The 21,331-nt window shown below is 42.7% G+C and overlaps 1 protein-coding gene across 1 annotated transcript in view; it reads left to right on the top strand.

The window, feature by feature from the left end:
• Window positions 1-508: 508 nt before the first annotated feature.
• FASN (fatty acid synthase) overlaps window positions 509-21,331 on the top strand; it is a 47,424-nt gene continuing 26,601 nt past the window's right edge. Inside the window, exons 1-14 of the mRNA XM_083804686.1 lie at window positions 509-663; window positions 6,620-6,766; window positions 7,525-7,677; window positions 9,014-9,187; window positions 9,921-10,121; window positions 10,564-10,686; window positions 11,334-11,449; window positions 11,702-11,836; window positions 14,616-15,075; window positions 15,429-15,616; window positions 16,896-17,085; window positions 18,249-18,343; window positions 18,735-18,869; window positions 19,163-19,366. Coding sequence (XP_083660812.1) covers window positions 6,640-6,766; window positions 7,525-7,677; window positions 9,014-9,187; window positions 9,921-10,121; window positions 10,564-10,686; window positions 11,334-11,449; window positions 11,702-11,836; window positions 14,616-15,075; window positions 15,429-15,616; window positions 16,896-17,085; window positions 18,249-18,343; window positions 18,735-18,869; window positions 19,163-19,366 — 2,301 coding nt within the window. The 5' untranslated portion in view covers window positions 509-663; window positions 6,620-6,639. The remainder of the gene's footprint in view (window positions 664-6,619; window positions 6,767-7,524; window positions 7,678-9,013; window positions 9,188-9,920; window positions 10,122-10,563; window positions 10,687-11,333; window positions 11,450-11,701; window positions 11,837-14,615; window positions 15,076-15,428; window positions 15,617-16,895; window positions 17,086-18,248; window positions 18,344-18,734; window positions 18,870-19,162; window positions 19,367-21,331) is intronic.

Below are 21,331 nucleotides of genomic sequence, written 5' to 3'. Positions count from 1 at the left end.
CCGGCCCAGCACTGCGCGTCCAGCCGCGCGCCCCTTCTCTTTGTGCGCTGCCGGGTGCGCGGGCGATCCGTGGCCCGGCGCCCGCCCGGCTTCAGCGCGCCCTGCCGAGCCACGGTGCCGGCGCAGTACTAGTCCCAACCACAGTGTGCACATCCGCGGGGCGGGGGGAGAGGGACACAGAAAGGGACGCGGCGCTCGCTGCGATGGGCTTGGGCAAAGCCAGGCGCCGCTCGCAGAGCGCGGCCTTCCACGGCCTCCAGGGCGGGGCGCAGGAGCTTGGCCCAGTGCCGCGGGCACGGGCGCCCGACCGGCTCCGCCCCGGCCTGCCCAAGACCCCCTCCTCCTGTGGAACGGCTCTGGCGGACAGGGGTTGGCATCACCCCGGGGCCGGCTCAGGGCGGCCCTGCCCCAGCTCTCATTGGACTGCGGCGAGGAGTAAACTGTCAGCCCATGTGGCGTGGCCGCCGGAGGTGGCGGCTGCTTAAATAGCGGTGGGAGCTAGAGGGAGACAGTGAGGAGAGCGCGGAGCATCGGACGTACGCAGCTCGGCACCGGCCGCCGCAGCGCCCGAGTCCGCCTGAAGAGCCTGCCCCGCAGCAGCCCGGTCCGGCGCTGAGCTGACTACAGGGTCCTCTCGGCACGAAGCTTTCCGCACCCGTGCAGGTACCGGTGGCACAGCGGACGCGGAGCGGCCGGGAGAGCGGCGGCCTCCGCTCCCGCCTCCGCGGGCTGCTGCGCCAGGCAGCCGCGCCGGGATCGTTCCGCCTGGTCCCCTCCGCCGCGCGGAGTCGGATGGCCGCTTCGTACGGCTGGGGCCCGCGGGCTCTGCCCGCGCGACGAGAAGGTTCCGTGCGCCGGCGCCCTACGCGCCGCGCCTAGATGCTCGGGCTGCCCGGCCCCACCGCAGGCCTCTCTCCCGGGGCCCAACGCGGTCGCGCCGAGGAGGCTCCTTGCCAGTCGGTGGGGGGCTAGCGAGCCGCAGCCTCCCGCTGGCGAGGCGGAGCGGAGAGAGGCTGCAGCGCGGCATTGTGGTGCCGGCGCTCGGCCATCTTGGCGGCGGGCGGGGACCCCTCGCCGCCGAGCCGGCACGGGCAGGCTCTGCGGGTGCAGGGCCGCGCGTGGCGCGGGCCGGCGAGCGAGCAGGAGCACCGCTGCCTGCAGCCCTCGGCTGCCCGGCGGCAGGAGCCTTTCTGCATTCCCCCGAGCGTCGGCGCGCCCTCGCCCCAGCCGCGGCGGCAGGGCTCCGCGGGGCGGCTCAGCGGGTTCCGAGGGGCCGCGCCCGGCGCCCGCCGCGGGGCTGGGCGGCAGCGGTGGCCCCGATCGTGCGCGGACCGAGCGGCGCGGCCCATCGGGCCGGCTCGGGCGGGCAGCCGGGGCTAAACGGACTGCTCCGTCCTGGCAGAAGGGTGGCGGCTCCTCCGTCACCCGCGATGTTCCGAGTTGGCCTAACAGCACGAGTGTAGCAAGCTGAGGAAGCTTCTAAGTGAAGAGATTAGCGTTTGCACGCCCTAAAGGTGGCTTGTCGATACATACGGGGAAACGTTCTCAAAAAAGGTGCAGCACATACTGCTAAGCTTCCGCTTCTATATAAACCAGCTGCTCACGTGCAATAACCCATTCATTGTACACCAGTCTGGTTTGGATGATGTGATTGTCAGGAAAACGATCGTGGTCTTCTCTCTTCTGCTGTTCTTGCTCTTATCGGTTTTCTTTCTACATTCTTCCCTAGCATAAGGCTCTTGAAGGTACAAAACCCCTTTTTTCCTGGCTAAAAGCTTTATTATGGTACTTAAATTGAAACAGGCTGTGTTAAAGCAGTTTACATTAACTTGCATAGTCTTTCAGAAAGCAGTGTCGGGGGGGCTTTGGAGAATGCCTTGCCTTTAAAATCAAAAGTAAAAATCAAAAAACTCACTTGAACAAAGGATTCACCTTTTTCTGCAGCTTCTGCGCTTCTTGAAATGAACTGAAAATAGCAGTGCAACTTGAAAGGCTGCATTTAGTGGGTGAATTTAGAGGACAAAGGCCCTACAGGGAGGGCAGTTACAAACAGATTTTTTTTTTTTTTTTAAAGGTGTAGTAATACTGGGGACATCAGTTGGTATAAATCATTTGGAAATCAACAGAGCTGTATTGATTCCATGAGTAAAACCTAACCTACCTTTCCCACATAACAACTCAACCAGATTGTGTTTCCTGCCAAGAAATGTGTTTTTAAATACAAAACCCCACTACCACTTTCCATTTGTCTTGTGGTCAATGGGACAGATCCAGCCTTGAGACAGAAAGAGACAGTTAAAAAGTCTTTGTTAAACTGGAGCTATAGTGCACAGGCTGAGAGTAGCCAAGTGCTTTCAAAAATGAAAAGCAGCCTGTGTTTGCTTCTATTCTGTAGAGGATTTTTTGGAAGCAGACATTATAGCTCTCTAAAAATGAAGTTTCTGTGGGATGGCAGTTTAAACTGTAAATTTTAGAAATGATAATCAGAGATTAAGAAACATGGGTTATGATGTAGTCAGATTTACAAGCTAAGAAAACATACCCTTTGTCAATATCTGCACTGAAGAAGGCTATGGAGGAGTCATGGATGTTTCATTTTAAGGTGAGGGGAGCTCCAAAACAGATCAAGATTTGGACTGCCTAGAACTAGTAACAGAGACTTGAGTTTGAGGAGTCTGTCCTACCATGATGACAGCCATCAAAATAACAGTTAATAAATAAAAATGATATGTTCCTGTCTAGTAAAGAGAACAACACCAGGCAAAACAGGGTTTGGTTTGGTTTCTTTCTTTTTTTTTTTTTTCCTGCTGTTTCTTTGCGCTTTATTCTTTGCTCCCAGACCCCATTTGTTTTACTTAACTTTTGGTGATCATAGGTACAGCAGAATAAGAAAACTATTCTCTTTGGAGGTTGGCAAGTCAGGTATGAGTGGGAGAACAAATTAAGTCCCTCTTTCCTTACTGCTTTAAAAGCTTATGATCTCAGTAGGCACAGAGAAAACAAAGTTGTACAGCTGACATGGTTGATTAAAAAACAATGATCAACATTTTTCTTCTTGATTCATTATCGGTGCTAGATGAGTGGGGTACTGAAAAACATCTTTTTTTTAAATGCATTGCAGGGCAGTAGTTAATCTTACAAGTTTGTTAATAGCAATAGGCTGTCATGATATCAGTAGGTATCCAATACATAGAGAGCAAGGTTATGAAGGAGTAAGATGATTGGAGAAAAGAGCTGACATCAATAAACAAACCAACCTTGTCAAGTGGCTAATGTGGGAGGTAGATAACTAGAGCACAAGTATAAAATTATGAAAGTGATTACTAGTCAATAATACCAGAAGGGATTGTTAGTTATTACTAGTCTCAGTGAGTCAGCAAAGGAATATCATTGCAAAAAAATATTGTGTAAATCCAATGAGGTTGTAGTTCACGCTTAATGAGGTGTCTATCAGACTGGTATGTTCAGGGTTTTGGTGTCTTTTGTTTATTCTTTTGTCGTCTTTCCCCTGCCTGGGTAAAAAGTCAATCTGTCTATGAAGAATCTACGTAATTCTATTAAAACAAAACCATCTGGCAAAGAGAGGACAAAGAATGTTATATGGTTGGTTGTATCCAATAAAACACAGCCCTAAGAAATTGGCACTCTTATCTTTTTTTGGTCTCCTTTTTTGACCCATTACATTTGTTCATCTTGACCATCAGATAGTTGAAGCAATTTCTTGCATATATTTGCTGTAGTCCAATCTCCTTTAAAACTTCTGTGGAAATAATTTTCTTTCCTGGTTCCATGTCATACACTTCAAAAACTGTCAATGTACTGTGTATAGTCCAAAAGTGTTCTACAAAGAAGAGTGAGTCTGTAGTATACTAACATACTATACTGTACCTTTTGCGGACAACGTCCATAAACTTTGAAACAGCCTACCTGTATATTAGCTGTCAATGAAGACCAATGACATCGTTGGTAGCTGTAATGTCTACTTTAATCACTGTTTAATTATTGAGTACTTAATATTCATGATTTCTTCTTTTCTGACTCTTCCCCAGTAAATCACCTCTACTGTCTGCCACTAGGTCCATAATTTGTTATTTTTGATATAGGCATCCTAAGCCTATCTTTCCAGTTCTTTGTGTATATAAATCCTTAAGTTGTGGCTCTTATTACCCATTTACCCAGCTAAAATTAACTTCTTGGCTTTTGTTCTTGTACATTTTGATTACCACAGCGTCTTTCTGCCTTTGACACAGTCTTGCTCAACTGCAGTCATAACTTGTTGGCAAAAATTGCTTTGCTGATAAATTCCATTTCTTCACTGTCTCAGAAAAACATTTTGTCAAGGTTGGCCATACCTGGATGGAGTTTTCCTGATACTCCAGGGAAAGAGATGTAGGAGGGGAAGGGACAATCCCAGAAGAGAAGTTTCAGTCTCCTGAAATACAATATTTATCTCCTTGGATATTGTCACCCAAAGAGCTGAGGCATAAAATTGAAAATTAATCACATTATAATTTTGCATGGCTTTTGTTGTGTGCTTGGATTGTAAGCTCCATGCCTAAGATCCAGTTATTTCTCTGCCCCCAGCACAGAACTGTTGCAAGTGTAGCAGAGCTATGGTCCTTGATGGGTTTTCTAGGTACAGTGGTGACACCAATATTAAAACTGACTTGCTAGACCTTTGTGAGCGGAAAAACTGAGGAGCTTCTCTTCAGAGCAAAATAGACTGGGCATATTACTACCTACTTCAATTTTAGGGTGTAGTTTCTCAGTAAAGGCCATATACATTTGGCCCTCACTGTTTTCCTTCTTAAATGAATACTGAGAGTGGAATGGAAGTTCTGTTGTCTGAAGTATTTAACTAAAGACTGAGAAATCCAAAATGTCCTTTTGGGAGCACTTCTGGTTTTGCTCCCAGAAAGGATGGAGTGGATGAGGTAATCATCTCTTCTACCTCAGAGTGTTGCATGTTGCATAATTCCATGGTTACTCCACAGATCTGAATGGAGATAACTGCTGAAGGAAAGAAGAGTAGAAGAGATCAGGCAGCCTCTGTGGTGGTGTGTGTCGGCTGGTCTACACCTCTGTAAAAGCCTTGCAAACCAGGGGGCATTGCTTTCCCTCTGCCTCACCATGCAGTCATCTCTAAGTTACATGAAGTTATTATGCCAGAGCAATGTGAGGATGGAAGAGGCCTATTGCTCAAAAACTATAAGAATTTCTGAAAGAGACTGTAAAAAAATGTTCATAAGTTAAATGTCTTGGGTTGAAAAATCATCTGTGGAAGTGTTCATCTAAGAGTATCTATTAATACTATTTTACAGGAGAGATGATCAAGCACAAGCAGTACTTATGGAGAGTGCCTACATGGCGCTATGGCACATAATCTGTGCTGGAAGTCAAGCTTTAGGTCTTCCATTGCAAAGTTTTTCCTTCAAAGGCAGAATTAGCTATTTAAACGCTAATTTTTATTGTGATTTTTACTTGTTAAAAACCCCACACATTAGAGAATATTTTGCCTCTACTTACCAGAAGTATTATTTAAGAAGGTACTGTGAATGCTCATTACATCTTTTGTTCATGCAACCATGTCTACATAGATGGGTATCTCTTTTTTTTTTTTCTTTTTTTTTTTTTTCTGTAACTTGTCCAGTTTGGGTCTACTAATTATAATTTGAGCTTAACTGGAACAACATCAGGTTAACTTGCCTTCCTTCTGCTTCGTTAATATATTTTCAGCGTAATGCAAAATAACGTGAGTGTGTTGACTGTAATATGAGCTCTCATTTGGTGCTGCAATCTGTATAGATGACTTGTCATGCGGCGTTGTATGGGATTGGGGTCTTAGAATGCAAATTTCTTGGGTCAATAGCTAGGGTTTTCACTGATCTGAAATCTCTGTTCTGTCAACTCTTATTTTAAAGCACCCCCCTCTACCCCATGTACTCAATTCCTCTTTCCCAGTCCTCTAAGGTATTGCAGTGCAAGGTTCAGTGTTTTGGGAAATGCTTTATATGTAAAATTTACTTCTCATTTCAGGGATTTAGAATAATGCTAAACCGTATTGCAGTCTTCCTATGTTTTTCCTTCTGTGTGTGTTGGGGTGTGTGCATATGTGTGCTTTTTTTTTCATTTTTTTCCCTCCAACGAGCTTACTTATTATTGATTCTTAAGTTAGTATTTAACTTTGGAATGATTGTAGAACTCGTTTTGCTGCCTGTAAGGTTTGCCTTGTAATTATGTATTTTACTATATGTATTTCATAATTTCCCCACCCACTTCTGCTCCAGCATGTTGATCTTTCTTCTCTGCTGACTTTAAATAGAGGCTTTGCCTTTGGTAGAGAGAGACCTGTTCATTTTCTAGCTGTCATATAGAAACTGGTGGTTTTCAAAGCCTGGCACTGCCTCAGCATCAGTTTTCTTGTCCCCATTGTCCCCACAAATCTTACAGTCTATTTGATTAGTTGGGATATCTTTTTGTAGTAGGGACTCCATGGGCTTTTTCTGTGTGGGTGTTTCTCATACAAATACAGTTGTCACAACATGTTAGGAAGGCAAGAGGTGCATATATTCTCCTCTGTGTGAAACCTTACTAGTCTTACTGCTTTCTTGGATCTCAGCAACAGGGAGAAGTTAAGAGATGGAGGACGTGGTGATTGCAGGCATAGCAGGAAAGCTGCCAGAATCTGAGAACTTGCAAGAGTTTTGGGAGAAACTACTTAATGGAGTTGATATGGTCACAGAGGATGATCGGAGGTGGAAACCAGGTGAGTGCTTATTGCCTCTCCTTTTGGAGCTCTGAGCTTTTCAGAGGAATTATCCTACAAAAGGAAAAGATTTATCAGATGCAAAAACAGAGCTTTTGAATTCACTTCTGATACATCACCAAGAAATTCAGGAACAGAATACTTCTACAGAGGTCTTAAGTAATGCATTTTATAGTCATATCGTGCACAGTAGTAGCTAATAAATAATACGTATCTTCCAGGGAAAAACACACTTCTGATAGAGCAGCTAAGTACTTAGTGAATCCTGGTAGTTGTGGCAATAAGACTGCTCTGTCATTTTTCTGGGTTCCGAAGTAGCAGAGGGACTCCAGTCCCATGATTTGTAGCTTTTTAGAATGTTCTTTTCTGTTTGATTATCCTTCTGAAATTTTTGGCCCATGTCTATCCAATTCAGGCTGGTGAATTGCAAAGGTGAAAAGTAGTTTTTGTTTTTCTTCTGACTGGAACCAACAATTCAGAGTCTGTGTGCTTGGCACAACTTTCCAAAGCACAAATGCTGTCATATCCAGGACAGTCTTAAAAATCATAATTGTTTTTGTTAATGCGGTGTTTTAATTTCCAAATAAGATTTGGAGAGATGAGTGGATAGGTATTCGTGTAGCGCTCTGGATGCTGCAAGGGAAAAATAAGATTTCACTTGTAATCGAGAATCAGCTGTGATCATTCTGTACTTTGTCTCATCTAGTAGCTGCTTCAAAACTGATGTAATCTGTGATGCGGTGATTTTTTCTTCTCAGGAATGTATGGGCTGCCCAAGAGAAATGGAAAGCTCAAGGACATAAGCAAGTTTGATGCCTCCTTTTTTGGGGTCCACCCCAAACAAGCTCATACAATGGATCCTCAGCTTCGCTTGCTGTTGGAAGTTTCTTATGAAGCTATTTTGGATGGAGGTAAGCAGGTGAATGACTGAAAAGGGAGAATCGTGGTTCAATCGTGGTTCACAGTTGCTTTTGTGCAGCACGTGTAGACATGCACCTGTGTGACGAGATCACTAACAAGAAAGGTCACAGTAGAGAGGAGACCGAAGAACTGGTATGAGGGTTAGAGAAAATTGCTTTATTCTGGAACTTGAACTGGGAAATCTACACTGACTGCCAGAAAGTCTCTACTGGTCTGATACAGTGGAACCGGTACTACAGAAGCATTTAAACAGTCAACAGTACTAGAGCTTTTGTATGTTGGTGTCCCTACACTACTGCTCTACTGTAAAGTTCCATAATAGATTCCTTTGTTAAAGGCACAGGGGATAATTGTAGTGCAAAGGGAAGATGACTCCATGAGAATTCTCATCCATGGTCTGAAAGAATGACGGATGACCTGCTGTATTCCTGTCTATTGGCAAGATCCAAGGAAAGCTTGTGACATTAGAGCTGCTACCATAGGAAGTTTGCCCAGGGAGTGTGCTTTCAGAAATGGGAGCCTCCTTTCTCCATCACTGCCAGTGTCAAGCGCTTTTTAGGTACTTGCCCACAGAGCCAAAAAATTGATTCTTCATATTAATGAGTTTCATGTCTGAACATAAGGAGGACATGGAAAAAGTTGTAACCAGCTCGCTAGTTCTGACAAATTAGCACTTGCTGAGCCTCAGTCTTAAGGCTTGAATATGAGTAGTCTGCTTGTCTCCAGGACTCCTGCAGCACAGAGAAGAAACAGTACATTGTTACAAGTTGAGCTTGCCATGCAGTTTTTTGGAGGAGAGTTGTTTCTTGTTCCAGCTCATTGGCTTTTGTGCCAAATAACTTTTTCTTTTCTCCCTCGTACTCCAGATCTAGGCTTTGCACGAGGACAGATATTCAAGTGCTCATCTGACATTCCATGTGCTGCACTTTTCTCCCTTTGTCTGCTTCTTTTCTCTGCACTGGAAATCTGCTGTTAGCTTATCTGATCAGCATTTATATCTTTAATGGTTGTACGCTTCTACACAAGACTCTATCAATGCCCATCTAACTCAAAAAGCTGTCTTAGGGCGCGATGTGTTCTGGCCAAAAGCCAGTACCAAAGTTCTGATGGACTCTGTTGTAATAAACAGGTTGAATAAACAGGAGCTCTGCAGAAGGCCTGTGATTGAAACAGGTAGAAAAGTAACTATGTGGGCTGCAGGTCTGCCAGAAATGGACAGTAATAAATTGTATTTCGTGAACTGGTACCGTCAGTACCTGATACCTTACCAGTTTTCCCCTCATAATGAGTTTGTTTGCTGTAATCTGCCTTCCAATATCCCCATAGGCATTAATCCAGCTACCCTCCGTGGCACAGACACGGGTGTATGGGTTGGTGCAAGTGGGTCAGAAGCTGGTGAAGCCTTTAGCCAAGATCCAGAACAGCTTTTGGGATACAGTATGATTGGCTGCCAGCGTGCTATGTTTGCCAACAGGATTTCTTACTTCTATGATTTTAAAGGTAAGTGTCCTCAGACTTGTCAGTTCTGATCACTAATTGCAATTTCAGCATGGTTGTACCATGGTTGCTCTGGAGAGGTGGGATGGATATGAGGTATAGACTCTTTGGGGATGAGAAAGTAGAATGCAGCTGTTGTAAAGAGGCATGTGAGAAGCAAAAACTGTGTTGTAACTCTGTGTTAAGACTCATTACAAGGCTTTGTACTTCATTTGTTGAAAATGGGCATAGCTGGCATTCATACGAAAGATAATGATGCCAGGAGAAAAACTAACTGGAACAGGTAACTCAGAGAAGTAGGAGTGGTACGGGACTGGTATGATTAAAGGCATGATGGGAATTGCCTTGAAGAGCAGTAGACAGCAGGGATCATGGTAAGGGTAGCACCAGGAAGTGGGAGAGATTTCATTGTTGAAAATGGGGAGATGTTAGCTGGTTGTGATGCTACAATGTCTTTTTTTGATGGAGATGGAGGTGAAATTTTAAAATGTACCCTTAAAGCTAAACTGTTGGCATTTTTTTTCCTCCTTTCTCATCCCCTGTTACTGGCAAGCAGGCAGAGATGGTGATTCTTGTCTCCCAGTGTATCAGGATTGCCTGTAATGTTCTGAAGCAACTGTTAGTATTTTTTAAATGCATTTTGTGGTAACCATCCTATAGTCTTTGGAGAGTAACTCAAGAAAAATTAACAGTAAAAAAGTGTTTGTTTTTTTTTTTTCCCTTTCTGTTCCCGAAGGCCCAAGCTTAAGTATTGACACAGCCTGCTCCTCCAGTCTCATGGCCCTAGAAAATGCTTATAAGGCAATTCGTAATGGACGGTGCAGTGCAGCCGTGGTAGGAGGGGTCAACCTTCTGCTGAAGCCCAACACTTCTGTGCAGTTCATGAAGCTGGGTATGCTTAGTCCTGATGGTGCCTGCAAAGTTTTTGATGCTTCAGGTAAGGCATTAGCATGAAAAATCGTCTTGTTGTACGAGATGAACTTACTGCTGAATCTGTGACGTGATGCTCTGGTAACAGTGGACATAGTTGGTCTTGTCCTTGTTCTTAGGTGCACTGCTTGGGACATACCCCGGACTTTATTTGTGTTGCACAGCTCCATTAGACCTAGAAAATTACCTGTGGAAAATAAATTGTATGGTTCGTTTCTGTGCCAGTGGGGAAAGGAAATAACTGTCTCTTGATGTAAACTTTCTTTCATCATTTGTGATGAGCAGTGAGCCTTTCTAGGACATTCTTTTTTAAACAAATGTACATATTGTACTCCAAAGCAATCTGTTTTAAGCAATAGCTCAGGAATGAGATAACCTTAGCGCGTGGTGCTTTTGCTACTTTATTCAAAGCAGAACAGATTAATGACTTGTTCTGTCTCTATTCTCAGGAGATGGGTATTGTCGCTCTGAAGCTGTTGTTGTCGTTCTTTTGACCAAGAAATCCATGGCTAAACGCATCTATGCTACAATAGTTAATGCTGGGAGTAACACTGATGGCTTTAAAGAGCAAGGTAGGCCTTGAGCTTCTGAAAAGTGAGATACCTGCAGAACAGTTCATTCTAGAGTCTTTGTTATCAGAGAAGGATTATTGCAGGGTTCCTGTTCTTTAAGGTGTGTGAGGGTTTTTCATAGTGCTTTTCTTTTTTTTTTTTTTTCCTTTTTCAACTTTGGTAACACAATGTTCAGGCCCCTGTTTTGTAAAGGAATGAAAGGAGACAAGTGGTGATTGTTATTATAGAGAGTATCAGGAGTGTCCTGTTGCTAGTTTAGCCTTCCTTGGGATATGTCTGGAGTAACTTTTGCACAGATAGTAGAAATGTACATGTTGTTACTGGAAGGCTCTTTTCCTGCTCCTGTCCCATTTTTCCCACTCATGGAGATGCTGAGTTTTATATGTTCTGCTTGATCTAAACATACAGTGTTAACCAGTATCTTCCCACAGTACTCTAATCATCAGTTTAGTTCCATTTCTGGTTCCTCTGCTCTTCTTTCTAAGAGCCTGAGAGGCTTACTCTGTTCGGTGCAAAGGACATAAGTATAAACCCTGAAAAGATATCTTTCTTTTTGAGCTGGTAGCCCCAATCAGCTGAAAGGGTGCTCAAAGCAGAACAGGAAGCATTTATTGAGAGAGAGGAATTGATGGCAATTCTGATTCTAGGTGTGACATTCCCATCTGGAGACATGCAGCGGCAGTTGGTCAGTTCTCTGCACAGAGAATGTGGTATCAAGCCTGGAGACATTGAGTATGTTGAAACTCATGGGACAGGCACCAAGGTCAGTATGACCTCTTTGGTTTTGGGGTGTTTTCTTCCCTTGCACCACTTGCCACGCTTTCGGATCAAATTATTCTTTGTTCTTTCAAAATAAAGGTAAAGGAATTGTATTTCTGTCTTCTACCAGTTTCTGGAATATATACTGCTTCACTACTTTTGGATTTTACCCAAATGTCTTAACCTTTCAGATTTTTCTTTTGTGGTGTGTTTTGGAAGTATTGGCTATTAGCCATTCTGATTATTTTCCTTCTAGGTTGGAGATCCACAGGAAGTAAATGGCCTTGCAGATCTCTTCTGCCAATGTGAGAGAGAGCCGTTGTTGATTGGCTCAACCAAGTCAAACATGGGTCATCCAGAGCCTGCTTCTGGACTTGCTGCATTAGCCAAGGTAACACATGGCTTGTGAGGGGAAAAAGCATGGGGAGTGAGGGAGGGACTAGTATTGGCTGTGTTTGTTGGTTTGTTTTAAAGAAAATTTGCACTGATCCAGAATAAAATCTATGCCGGTATTGATAAGTCAGGTGATTCTTTATTACCTACTACTTGTTTCGCCTGCAAATACTTTTAAAAACTCAGGTGGCTATTCTACAAGCTGTACATGAGTGCCTAGGTGACCCTCTGCCATGTGTACTCACAAGTGCATGCAAGCCCAAACATTATAATTCACACATACCACTCAATTCTACAGGAACATAACTCTGCTCAGAATAAGGGGTTTGAGGTCACCTTACTGATTATTCTTACACTGGAACTTCTAACAGAATGCTGTAGGTCATTTGGGTTCAGGGGAGATACAAATAAAGAGGTATTGGAGTAGTTTGAATGACCAAAGGTAAGAAGCAGTTTCCATACCAGAACAGTAGCTGATCCTTTGAGTTGTTTGTCAAGGATGTATTTTCTCTTCTCAGTCTGTCTTGTGTTGGTGAGAGGCCAGGTGATTTATTTGGGATGAGGCTACCTGCTTAAATAACTGGTTGTCTTAGCAACCAGCCTACTAATTACTGCTGTAGGCAATCATCTCCCAGCTCTGGCTGCTAAACTGCTTAGCAAAGAGCTAGCTATTGTTCATGCTTGGTTGTAAGCCTATTACTGACAGCCTTACAGACATGCAAACTGAATTCAAGTATACTATCACTGCTACGATTTTAGGCTCTTTAAAATAATTATTATGATCTGAGTATGTACAGCTTTCTATGAATAGCCTTGTCCGCAAATAAAGCGTGGAAACTGCAGTATCTGTCTCTCTGTAGAGGAGAGTTTAACTTTTTTTTTTAGAACCTCTATCACCCAGACTGACACCTTTTTCAATAGAAGGAATGATGACTTGATTCATTAAAACGAACCTCTCCATCCTTAATGTGTTGTTTGTTATGAGCAATTTGCTTAGTACAGTTCTTCTGTGAGGACTGAACTGTCAGGAGAGGATCAAAGCTTTGAGGTAACTGTTTCCCTGTTTGTGTTTCTTAGAGAATGCAGAATTGCAAAAATAGGGACCACAGTTTCTTTTTGAAGAATTCTGTGACATCATATTTTCTCACTTTTCCATCACTTTTTTCACTTAACTTTGTATCAGAATTTACAGCTGTAGGCAAGAGCCCGTAGCACCTTTGACGTGTGTTAGGATGTGTTTTTGTTGTGCTTCTGTTAAGTTGTATTAGGTCTTGTTCCTAGATCTGGCATGTTTGAGAGCACCTGAAGCTTTGTCTGGTTTGGTATTGGAAGTTCTGTCTCTGTTCTTGGTTCTTTGAAAGTTGGGCAGCAATTGACATTTTAATATTTGGAATTTTAATAAGAATGACAGATCTTGCATTCTTGAGGCCCAACGAGAAACTACACTGAGCCCATCCTTTTCAGAGACAGTAACTTTTTCAGGAAGTATGCAGTTTCTGTTAACATTTTATTTTGGCATTCCATAAAATGCTTTTACATATGAGATGTCAGTTATGAAAGTAGATCTTGGAAGTATCTGACTTAAGACTCAAAGAAAATGTTTATTATGGAAAAAAGAATAAGAAAGAAAACTAGGGTTTGCCAAGGCCGCTTTACTTGAGTTCTGGTAAGGGAGGGAGAACTCATCTGCACTTTGCTGTACAGCAATTAGGCTGAGTAGTTGAAAAGACAAATTTCTTGTTGGCTGTGCTGTACACTCACTGTACTGCATTCTCAAACTTGTGAGGAAGCCATGGAAGGCTTAGAGGACAAATATGTATGTTTTATAAAGCAACAGCAAGTTCAAAGTAAATAGTATTGTAGGTGTAGGATAGTGTTCATGAAAAGTCTTTTGTCACCGTGGCTTTATAATATGCTAACTGGAGATGAAATTGTACATTTATGGTTGTTTTCCCAGATAGTTTGCCATGTCTGATGGTCAGCTTGGAAGAACTGTTCCCCAACCACGATCTGTTTATCTGACAATTTTGTGGTGATGAAGGAATTGCCAAACACACAGGACATGCAGTATCTGCTACTGACCTTGTGGTCTTTGGTTTGCTGGACTTGTGCCACAAATGATTATGGCCTTGGTGTCATGGGCTGGTTGTAGTGTTGTTATTGAAAAAGATAGTTCTTGCTTTTTATTATAAGTCTTGTGCTGTTTTCTGTGCTTCCCTTTGGCTCTGCCAGTTCTGATCCATCTGCTGCTTTTTCGGGTCAAGACATCAAATGGATGGAAAGCAGCATGAAAACCCTTTCACCAGTGCTTCAGTGTGTCTCTTTTGTGGTAAAGGCAGAAATGGGAGCATTTATTGTAATAAAGAATAGTATGTGTGGCCATCTGAATGGGGAAAGGTGGAGTGTGATGAAGGAAGAGCTGAAAGAGGAGAAAAAAGATGTGGTATCTTTAGTAGCCAAGTTGCTTTTCCAGCAAGATTGCATGGCTTTACAGTTAGAAAGGGTCTGGAAGCTAAACTTAAAACTACCACCCTTAACCTTAACCACTGACTTTCTACATGGACTTAAAACTTGCCTAGGTGAAGTAGGTACTGCCTCTACCACATTGATAATGTTAGTCTGTGAAGGGTCCCTTTATACAAAAATAAGAGGAGCTGCTTTTGTGTATGCTTACATAGCAATTTATAGTAATAAAAATAAATAAAACAAAAGATAGGGTTTTTTTTAAATAAAAATAAGAAAATATGGAGCACATAATACTATGTTCTTTCTTCCAGGTCGTTCTTTCTCTGGAACATGGGCTGTGGGCCCCAAATCTTCATTTCAGTGACCCACATCCAGATATTCCTGCTTTACACAATGGCTCCTTAAAGGTGGTTTGTGAACCAACACCAATAAAAGGTGGCTTAGTCAGCATCAATTCTTTTGGCTTTGGAGGTGCTAATGTTCATGTCATTCTGAAGCCAAATGAGAAGAAACATCAGCCTCCAGAGACTTGTAACTTGCCAAGACTGGTTCAAGTTTGTGGCAGAACTCAGGAAGCTGTAGAAATACTAATTCAAGAGAGCAAAAAACATAGAGGATGCAGTCCATTTTTACGCCTGCTCGGTGATATCTCTGCAATTCCTGTATCCCTCATGCCCTACAGGGGCTACACCCTAGTTGGCACTGAGAGTGACATCGAAGAGGTTCAGCAAGTTCAAGCGTCTGGTAGACCACTCTGGTACATCTGTTCAGGTAGGTCCACAGCAGTGTCCAGACTTCTGCATTCTTCTATAGAAATGAACCTTGAATAGTTGGATCTTGTGCACTAATGTTTTTTCCACTCTCCAAAATGAGGAACTGTCATGCAGACCCATGGTATGTGTAGGAGAATCATGTTTCCTGTGTTTTATCTAATCCTTCCAATTTATCTATCTTTTGATGACAGCAAAGTCCAGAGAACAAAAAAGCAGTGCCTAATTTAGAGGGTGTTAGGTATGTGCAATGATTTGTCCTTAGATAGGATTCTTTCACTTCCAAAGCAAGCATGTGATGTCCACTCCTATTACAGAGCATTGCAAAAGCACGTTTTCTTGCTTATCTTGCAGGCATGGGAACCCAGTGGAAAGGTATGGGCCTGAGTCTTATGAAATTGGATGTGTTTCGCCAGTCTATAATGCGCTCAGATGAGGCTTTGAAGAACACAGGACTGAAGGTCTCAGACCTGCTTCTGCAAGCAGATGACAATACTTTTGATGAGACTGTCAATGCATTTGTTGGAGTAGCTGCTGTTCAGGTTAGTTGCAGTTAGATAGATTTCAGTTAGTTTTGGGCCCAGCCCTTTGCAAGATGCTTTCAGGAATGTTGATCTAAACTGATCTGTGTGTGTGTGTATGTGTGTGTGTAATGTTCGGTAGTTTCTCTAAGATACTAAGGAACATATGAAGTTTTATATAAATGTTTCTGCCAAGAATCAAAGTTCTATAGAATGCCTTCTAAAATCTGTTCTGAAAAAGAACAAAATGATGTTAAATGAAGTCTCTAATTCTGGAAGAGTATCAAAGCAGGATTTGTTGTCTATTAGAGAAAACTAGAAACAGTTTTTAAAGTGATCTGGAAAGCTGGACTTGGCTCTTGCTTTATACAGACGCTCTTAGAATCATAGAATCATAGATTGGCTTGGGTTGGAAGCGATCTTAAAGATAATCTAGTTCCAACCCCCTTGCTGTAGGCAGGGATGCCACCCACTAGATCAGGTTGGCCAAGGCCACACCCAACCTGGCCTTGAATACCTCCACAGATGGGGCATCCACAGCTTCTCTGGGCAACCTATTCCAGTGCCTCACTACCCTTACCGTGAAGAATTTCTTTGTAATGTCTAATCTAAATCTATCCTCTTTTAGTTTAAGACCATTCCCCCTTGTCCTATCATTATCTACCTGCGTAGAGTCCCTCTCCATCCTTTTCATAAGATCCCTTTGAGTATTGAAAGGCCGCAACAAGGTCTCCCTGGAGCCTTCCCTTCTCCAGGCTCAGCATCCCCAGCTCTCTCAGCCTTTCCTCGTAGGAGAGGTGCTCCAGCCCTCTGATCATTTTTGTAGCCCTTCTAGGGACTTGCTTTAACAGGTCCACATCTTTATTGTGCTCGATGCACAAAGATGCAGTACTCCAGGTGAGGCCTCATGAGGGCAGAGTAGAGGGGGACAATCACCTGCTGATTATGCCTCTTTTGATACAGCCCAAGGCACAGCTGGCCTTCTAGGCTGCAAGCACACACTGCTGGCTCATGTCAAGCTCTTGGTAACCTCCTGTTTTTGGAGATAACTTCCTAGTATAAAGGTGCGTAGTGGAGAGAGAGGCGCAAACGATACTGGAGACACGATGATTCTTGACATGCTTTGAAATGAGGTTGAAGCTGCTGTTATGTTAAAAAAAAAAAAAAAAACAGGGCAAGGGCAAGAAGAAAGTCTGTACAAAAAAGTAATCTTGAAATGCACTCAGCGCTGTTGTGTGCCTTTGAGTCCTTACACCTGCTTACTCTGGCATGGAATCATTAATTCTGCTTTTCCTTGCAGATTGCCCAAATTGATGTGCTGAAGGCTGCAGGTCTGCAACCTGATGGGATTTTGGGCCACTCAGTGGGAGAAGTAGCTTGTGGCTATGCAGATAATTCCTTAAGTCATGAAGAAGCCATTCTTGCTGCTTATTGGCGGGGGCGATGTGTTAAAGAGGCCAAATTGCCACCAGGAGGAATGGCTGCTGTTGGTAGGTATCCGCTTAGCAAAAGAGTGATATAAGAAAGTGCATCTGATCTCTGCTGTATGGCATCAACATAAAACTGGGCTCTGAAATGTGTTTGTGATAGCAATCAGTTCCGTAAAAGTTTGGCTACTGTTGTCTCTTCTTCTGATGAAGAACAGGTTATAAAATATTGAAGTTGATACAATGGTAGTAATTTCTGACCTGTAATACAGAAGAGTTTTGGTCATCGTTCCAAAACTTAAGTGGAAATAGAGAGATTTATTGACAGGTAACAAATGACAGAGTCCCAGTAATCACCTTGAAAAGAGATGTGAAAAACATAAGGCACTGTGTTTTTTCTCTTTACTCTTTTTAAAAAACAGTATTTCTGAAGTATGCAAGAATGAGACATGAAGTCACTGTTATGTAGTGGGCAGCTGGCTAGCAAAACTTAGTGCCACTAGCACATGCTTGTGCCTACTAGTACTTAGGAAGGAGCTTTCTCCCGGTCCAGCACCGCTCAGAGTTTCTGTCAATTTCAAGTTTTGTTCAAAACTGGGTGAAGTTTTGAGCTTTGAACCCAGCAGTTTGTCTTCAGTGGCTTCGTGGTAATTTATATGTTTAAAAATAACATGACTGTTGATAGCATGATTGTTTTTCTGTTTCTTATGATTGGACACAGTGGTTGATTAAAAATGGTGAAACGCTTCAGAGAAAAGCTGTTGCAGGTCTAATGCAATGAGTTTGATGACTGGGTCTCGTATTATAAACCTACACTCCTTATTTTAACCAATGCTATAAAGTACTATCTACCTAATTGAGCATTTTTCTGCTTGATATTAAATACGTGACACCTTATCACAGAACTTAGGTTAGAGTGATGCATATAATGTTTTTCATAATCTGATTTTGAGTTTAAGCTTTTACTGTGACTTGTATCCACATAATATGTGCTCAATATCACAGTGACAAATGAAGTATTAAAGCCGTGAGATACACTTCCATTGATTTTGCAGAATCACTTTTGGGCAGAGGGGGGATGTCTGTGATCTTTCTAAGAATCTGTTACAGTTTTGCAAAATGCTGAATTAAGTGCAGTGATTGCATGCTTAAATGGGGAGGATTGCCTCCCATCACGAGGCTTACTTCTCCAAAACACGTGTTGTCCTGAACTCTTCCTCCTGCAGGTCTGACATGGGAGGAATGTAAGCAGCGCTGTCCTCCAAATGTGGTACCAGCCTGCCACAACTCTGAAGATACTGTCACTGTTTCGGGGCCTCTGGTAAGGAAAGAACTGACATGGAGCATGCCAGATCTGTGACTGGAACCTGTGAAGTTCTAGTTTGAAGAAAATGTGAAGCTAAGCTGCTTGAAAAGAAAAGCACCCCTCCTGGTGGGAGGGGACATGGTGTTCTTTATGAGTTCAAACACTCAAAAGTTCTCTCAGAGGAACTGTAAGCTAGTAATGACAGATTTCTTATGCTGAATACTCTTACAGCCATGGGTATAATGAGTGATGAATGATAATACTGAGAATGACAATAACCTCATAACAGATATAGCTCCCCTTAAGTGGCAAGTGATAAAGGGCATGGGGGGAGTACAGTGCTTCAAACACTTCCCAAATATGTTGGGAGCTGTTAGTTTTAGTTCTCTTTTATTCCTCTTCTCAGGACTCTCTGAATGAGTTTGTAGCCAAACTGAAAAAGGATGGTGTGTTCGCAAAGGAGGTGCGCAGTGCCGGAGTTGCATTTCATTCCTATTATATGGCATCTATTGCACCAGCGCTGCTAAGTGCTCTGAAAAAGGTAACGTTACTGAGTTATGGTGTGCATGAGTTGTGATGGGGCACCTGGATTTGAGCATCAGTGATATTAAGCTAAGAGGGTTCCATCCTTTAAGAGGGGAAGTCTCTTAAAGACCATGTAGACATCTGTAAGGTTTGAAGTCCTATCACATTAAGCAGAAGGATGACCTCAGCAATCAAGATAAGGAAAATGTCCCACAAAAAAGGGGGCAAGGGCTTCTTGCTTTTGCCTGTCTTGCTGTCATCTATGACCTGTAACTCTTCCTCCTGTCCCTCTTCCTTGTCTTTCTGCAGGTCATTCCACACCCTAAACCTCGTTCAGCACGGTGGATCAGTACATCTATCCCTGAATCTCAGTGGCAAAGTGATCTGGCTAGGAATTCCTCTGCAGAATATTATGTGAACAACCTAGTGAGTCCCGTGCTGTTCCATGAAGGCCTGAAGCATATTCCAGAGAATGCTGTTGTAGTGGAGATTGCTCCACATGCTCTTTTACAGGTACTTTATTTGATTATGTCAGTGTGGTAGTATATCTCAAAATGTTCCTGCAGGAAGGAAATGGAATGTCTGAAGATTAGAGAATAGTGCTTTTTTTTTTTTTCTTCTTGTTTTTTCCCTCCCATTCTGAGAATACTATCTTGCTCGAGTACTTTCAATTCTCTCCCAGTTTTAAGAAATTTTGGTTTTGTTTTAAATAAATAAATAAAAATCCCAACATACTACAACTTCCCTAGCCATGCATTCATGTTGTGGCCTTTACTCATTGTCTTGCTTTTCAGATAGCCGATAGGTAGCTCTCCAAACTGCAGTGAGTAAGAAAATTGTTTGGACCTAATAGGGCACGTGTGTATAAAGCAGGGCAGGGAGGAGAAATTCAAGACTAACAGGGCTTTTCTGTGGAAAATCTGGTATCGCCATCTGTACTTTCATGTTCTTGTATTGGAAAGTGGTAGTTGGTAGTGGTGTTTCTTTCTCCCCTATTCTCCTTTACAGTTTTTAAAAGCTAGTTCAGTCGATACTGTTCTCTCTCACTTCATTTGCGGACTTGGATAATCAAACTTACATAAGCCGTAGAAATTCAAGGAGAAAAGAAAACACAATGCCACACTAGCATGACTGGCTAAAGTAATACAATATGCAGTGTTGCATCTCTTACAGATATTAAGTATGTCTACATCATGTTAATTTTTCAAAGAAGTAAGATCTGAGTTATTACTCTCAAAAATACATTTATACTAATATTAAGATGCATGCTTTTAGGTATTCTCCATTATTTTGTGGGGCTTTGAATTATGTGGTGTCCATTCCTCCTATCCTTTCTCCTCACCCTCAATGTGAGCTGAAAATAGACAGCACTTCAAATGGAACTTATAAAAAATAGAATGTCCAAGCATTAACCATCTTTAATGAATGGGATTTGAGGAGGTTTTCCCCCCAGCCTCTGCTGGGTAACTTTGTCCTGTGTGGTCAAAGTAAAAAGCCAGACTGTGCCTTTGGATTCCTGAAGTGTAGTCTCTCCTTTGTGTTCCCCTACCTTCCAGGGAATTTGAGTATCATTATACTGAAGCAAAACGTGTTGCTTCACATATCTACGTTATTTGAGAGGATGCTAATGAGGTGATTATAGGTAAATGCAATTTTGTATGGCATCAAATGCTTTCATCAGCTTCCCAAAAAAGACTTGGATATCTATAATACCAGGCGTACACAAAATGTCTTCTATCATCTATTTCAGAACACTACTAAAAATGTTTTCTATTTCTAAGATACAGCTAGATGTGTATTTTGACCTTCCTGGGAGTTAGATGAAAATTGAATCCTTTTTCCTTACTCTTTGAGAAGCCTAACCCGAGGAGTGGGTTACAACTCAGGAAACTGCATTTAGTTGCCTTGTATAGGTTTATGTAGTGACTTAATAAGCGTGCTGTGAAGCCTGCTGTTTAAGAGTACAGTTGATACCTTTTTTCCCCCCCTTTGTACCCTTTTGAAGTTGTAGAATCATAGAATGGTTTGGGTTGGAAGGAGCCTAAAAGATCATCTAGTTTCACTCCCCACTGCCGTGGGCAGGGACACCTTCCGCAAGACCAGGTTGCTCAAAGTCCCATCCAACCTAGCCTTGGACACTTACAGAAAGCAGGTATCTGCAACTTCTCTGGACAGTGTGTTCCAGTGCCTCACCACCGTCATAGTGAAGAATATCTTCCTCCTCCTATCTATTCTAAACCTACCCTCTTTTAGTTTAAAGCCATTACCCCATGTTCTATCACTATGCTCCGTAATAGAGTCCCTCCCCAAATATGATGTGAAAGAAAGCATAGTTCTTAACCAGACCAAGTATTCCCTTCTCAGTGATACCTAGATACTAAAATTTTTAAGTAGAGTTGAGGAAAATACCATTCACAGTATGGTTATGGTAATAGTAGTTCTTGTAGGTTTCGCAGGGTAAAAATTGCAAGTAGCTAT

Source organism: Anser anser (genome assembly GCF_964211835.1).
Source record: "Anser anser genome assembly, chromosome: 19".
Lineage (NCBI taxonomy): Eukaryota > Metazoa > Chordata > Aves > Anseriformes > Anatidae > Anser > Anser anser.
The sequence above is the reverse complement of the archived record's forward strand: the minus strand, read 5'-3'. Positions and strand labels throughout refer to the sequence as shown.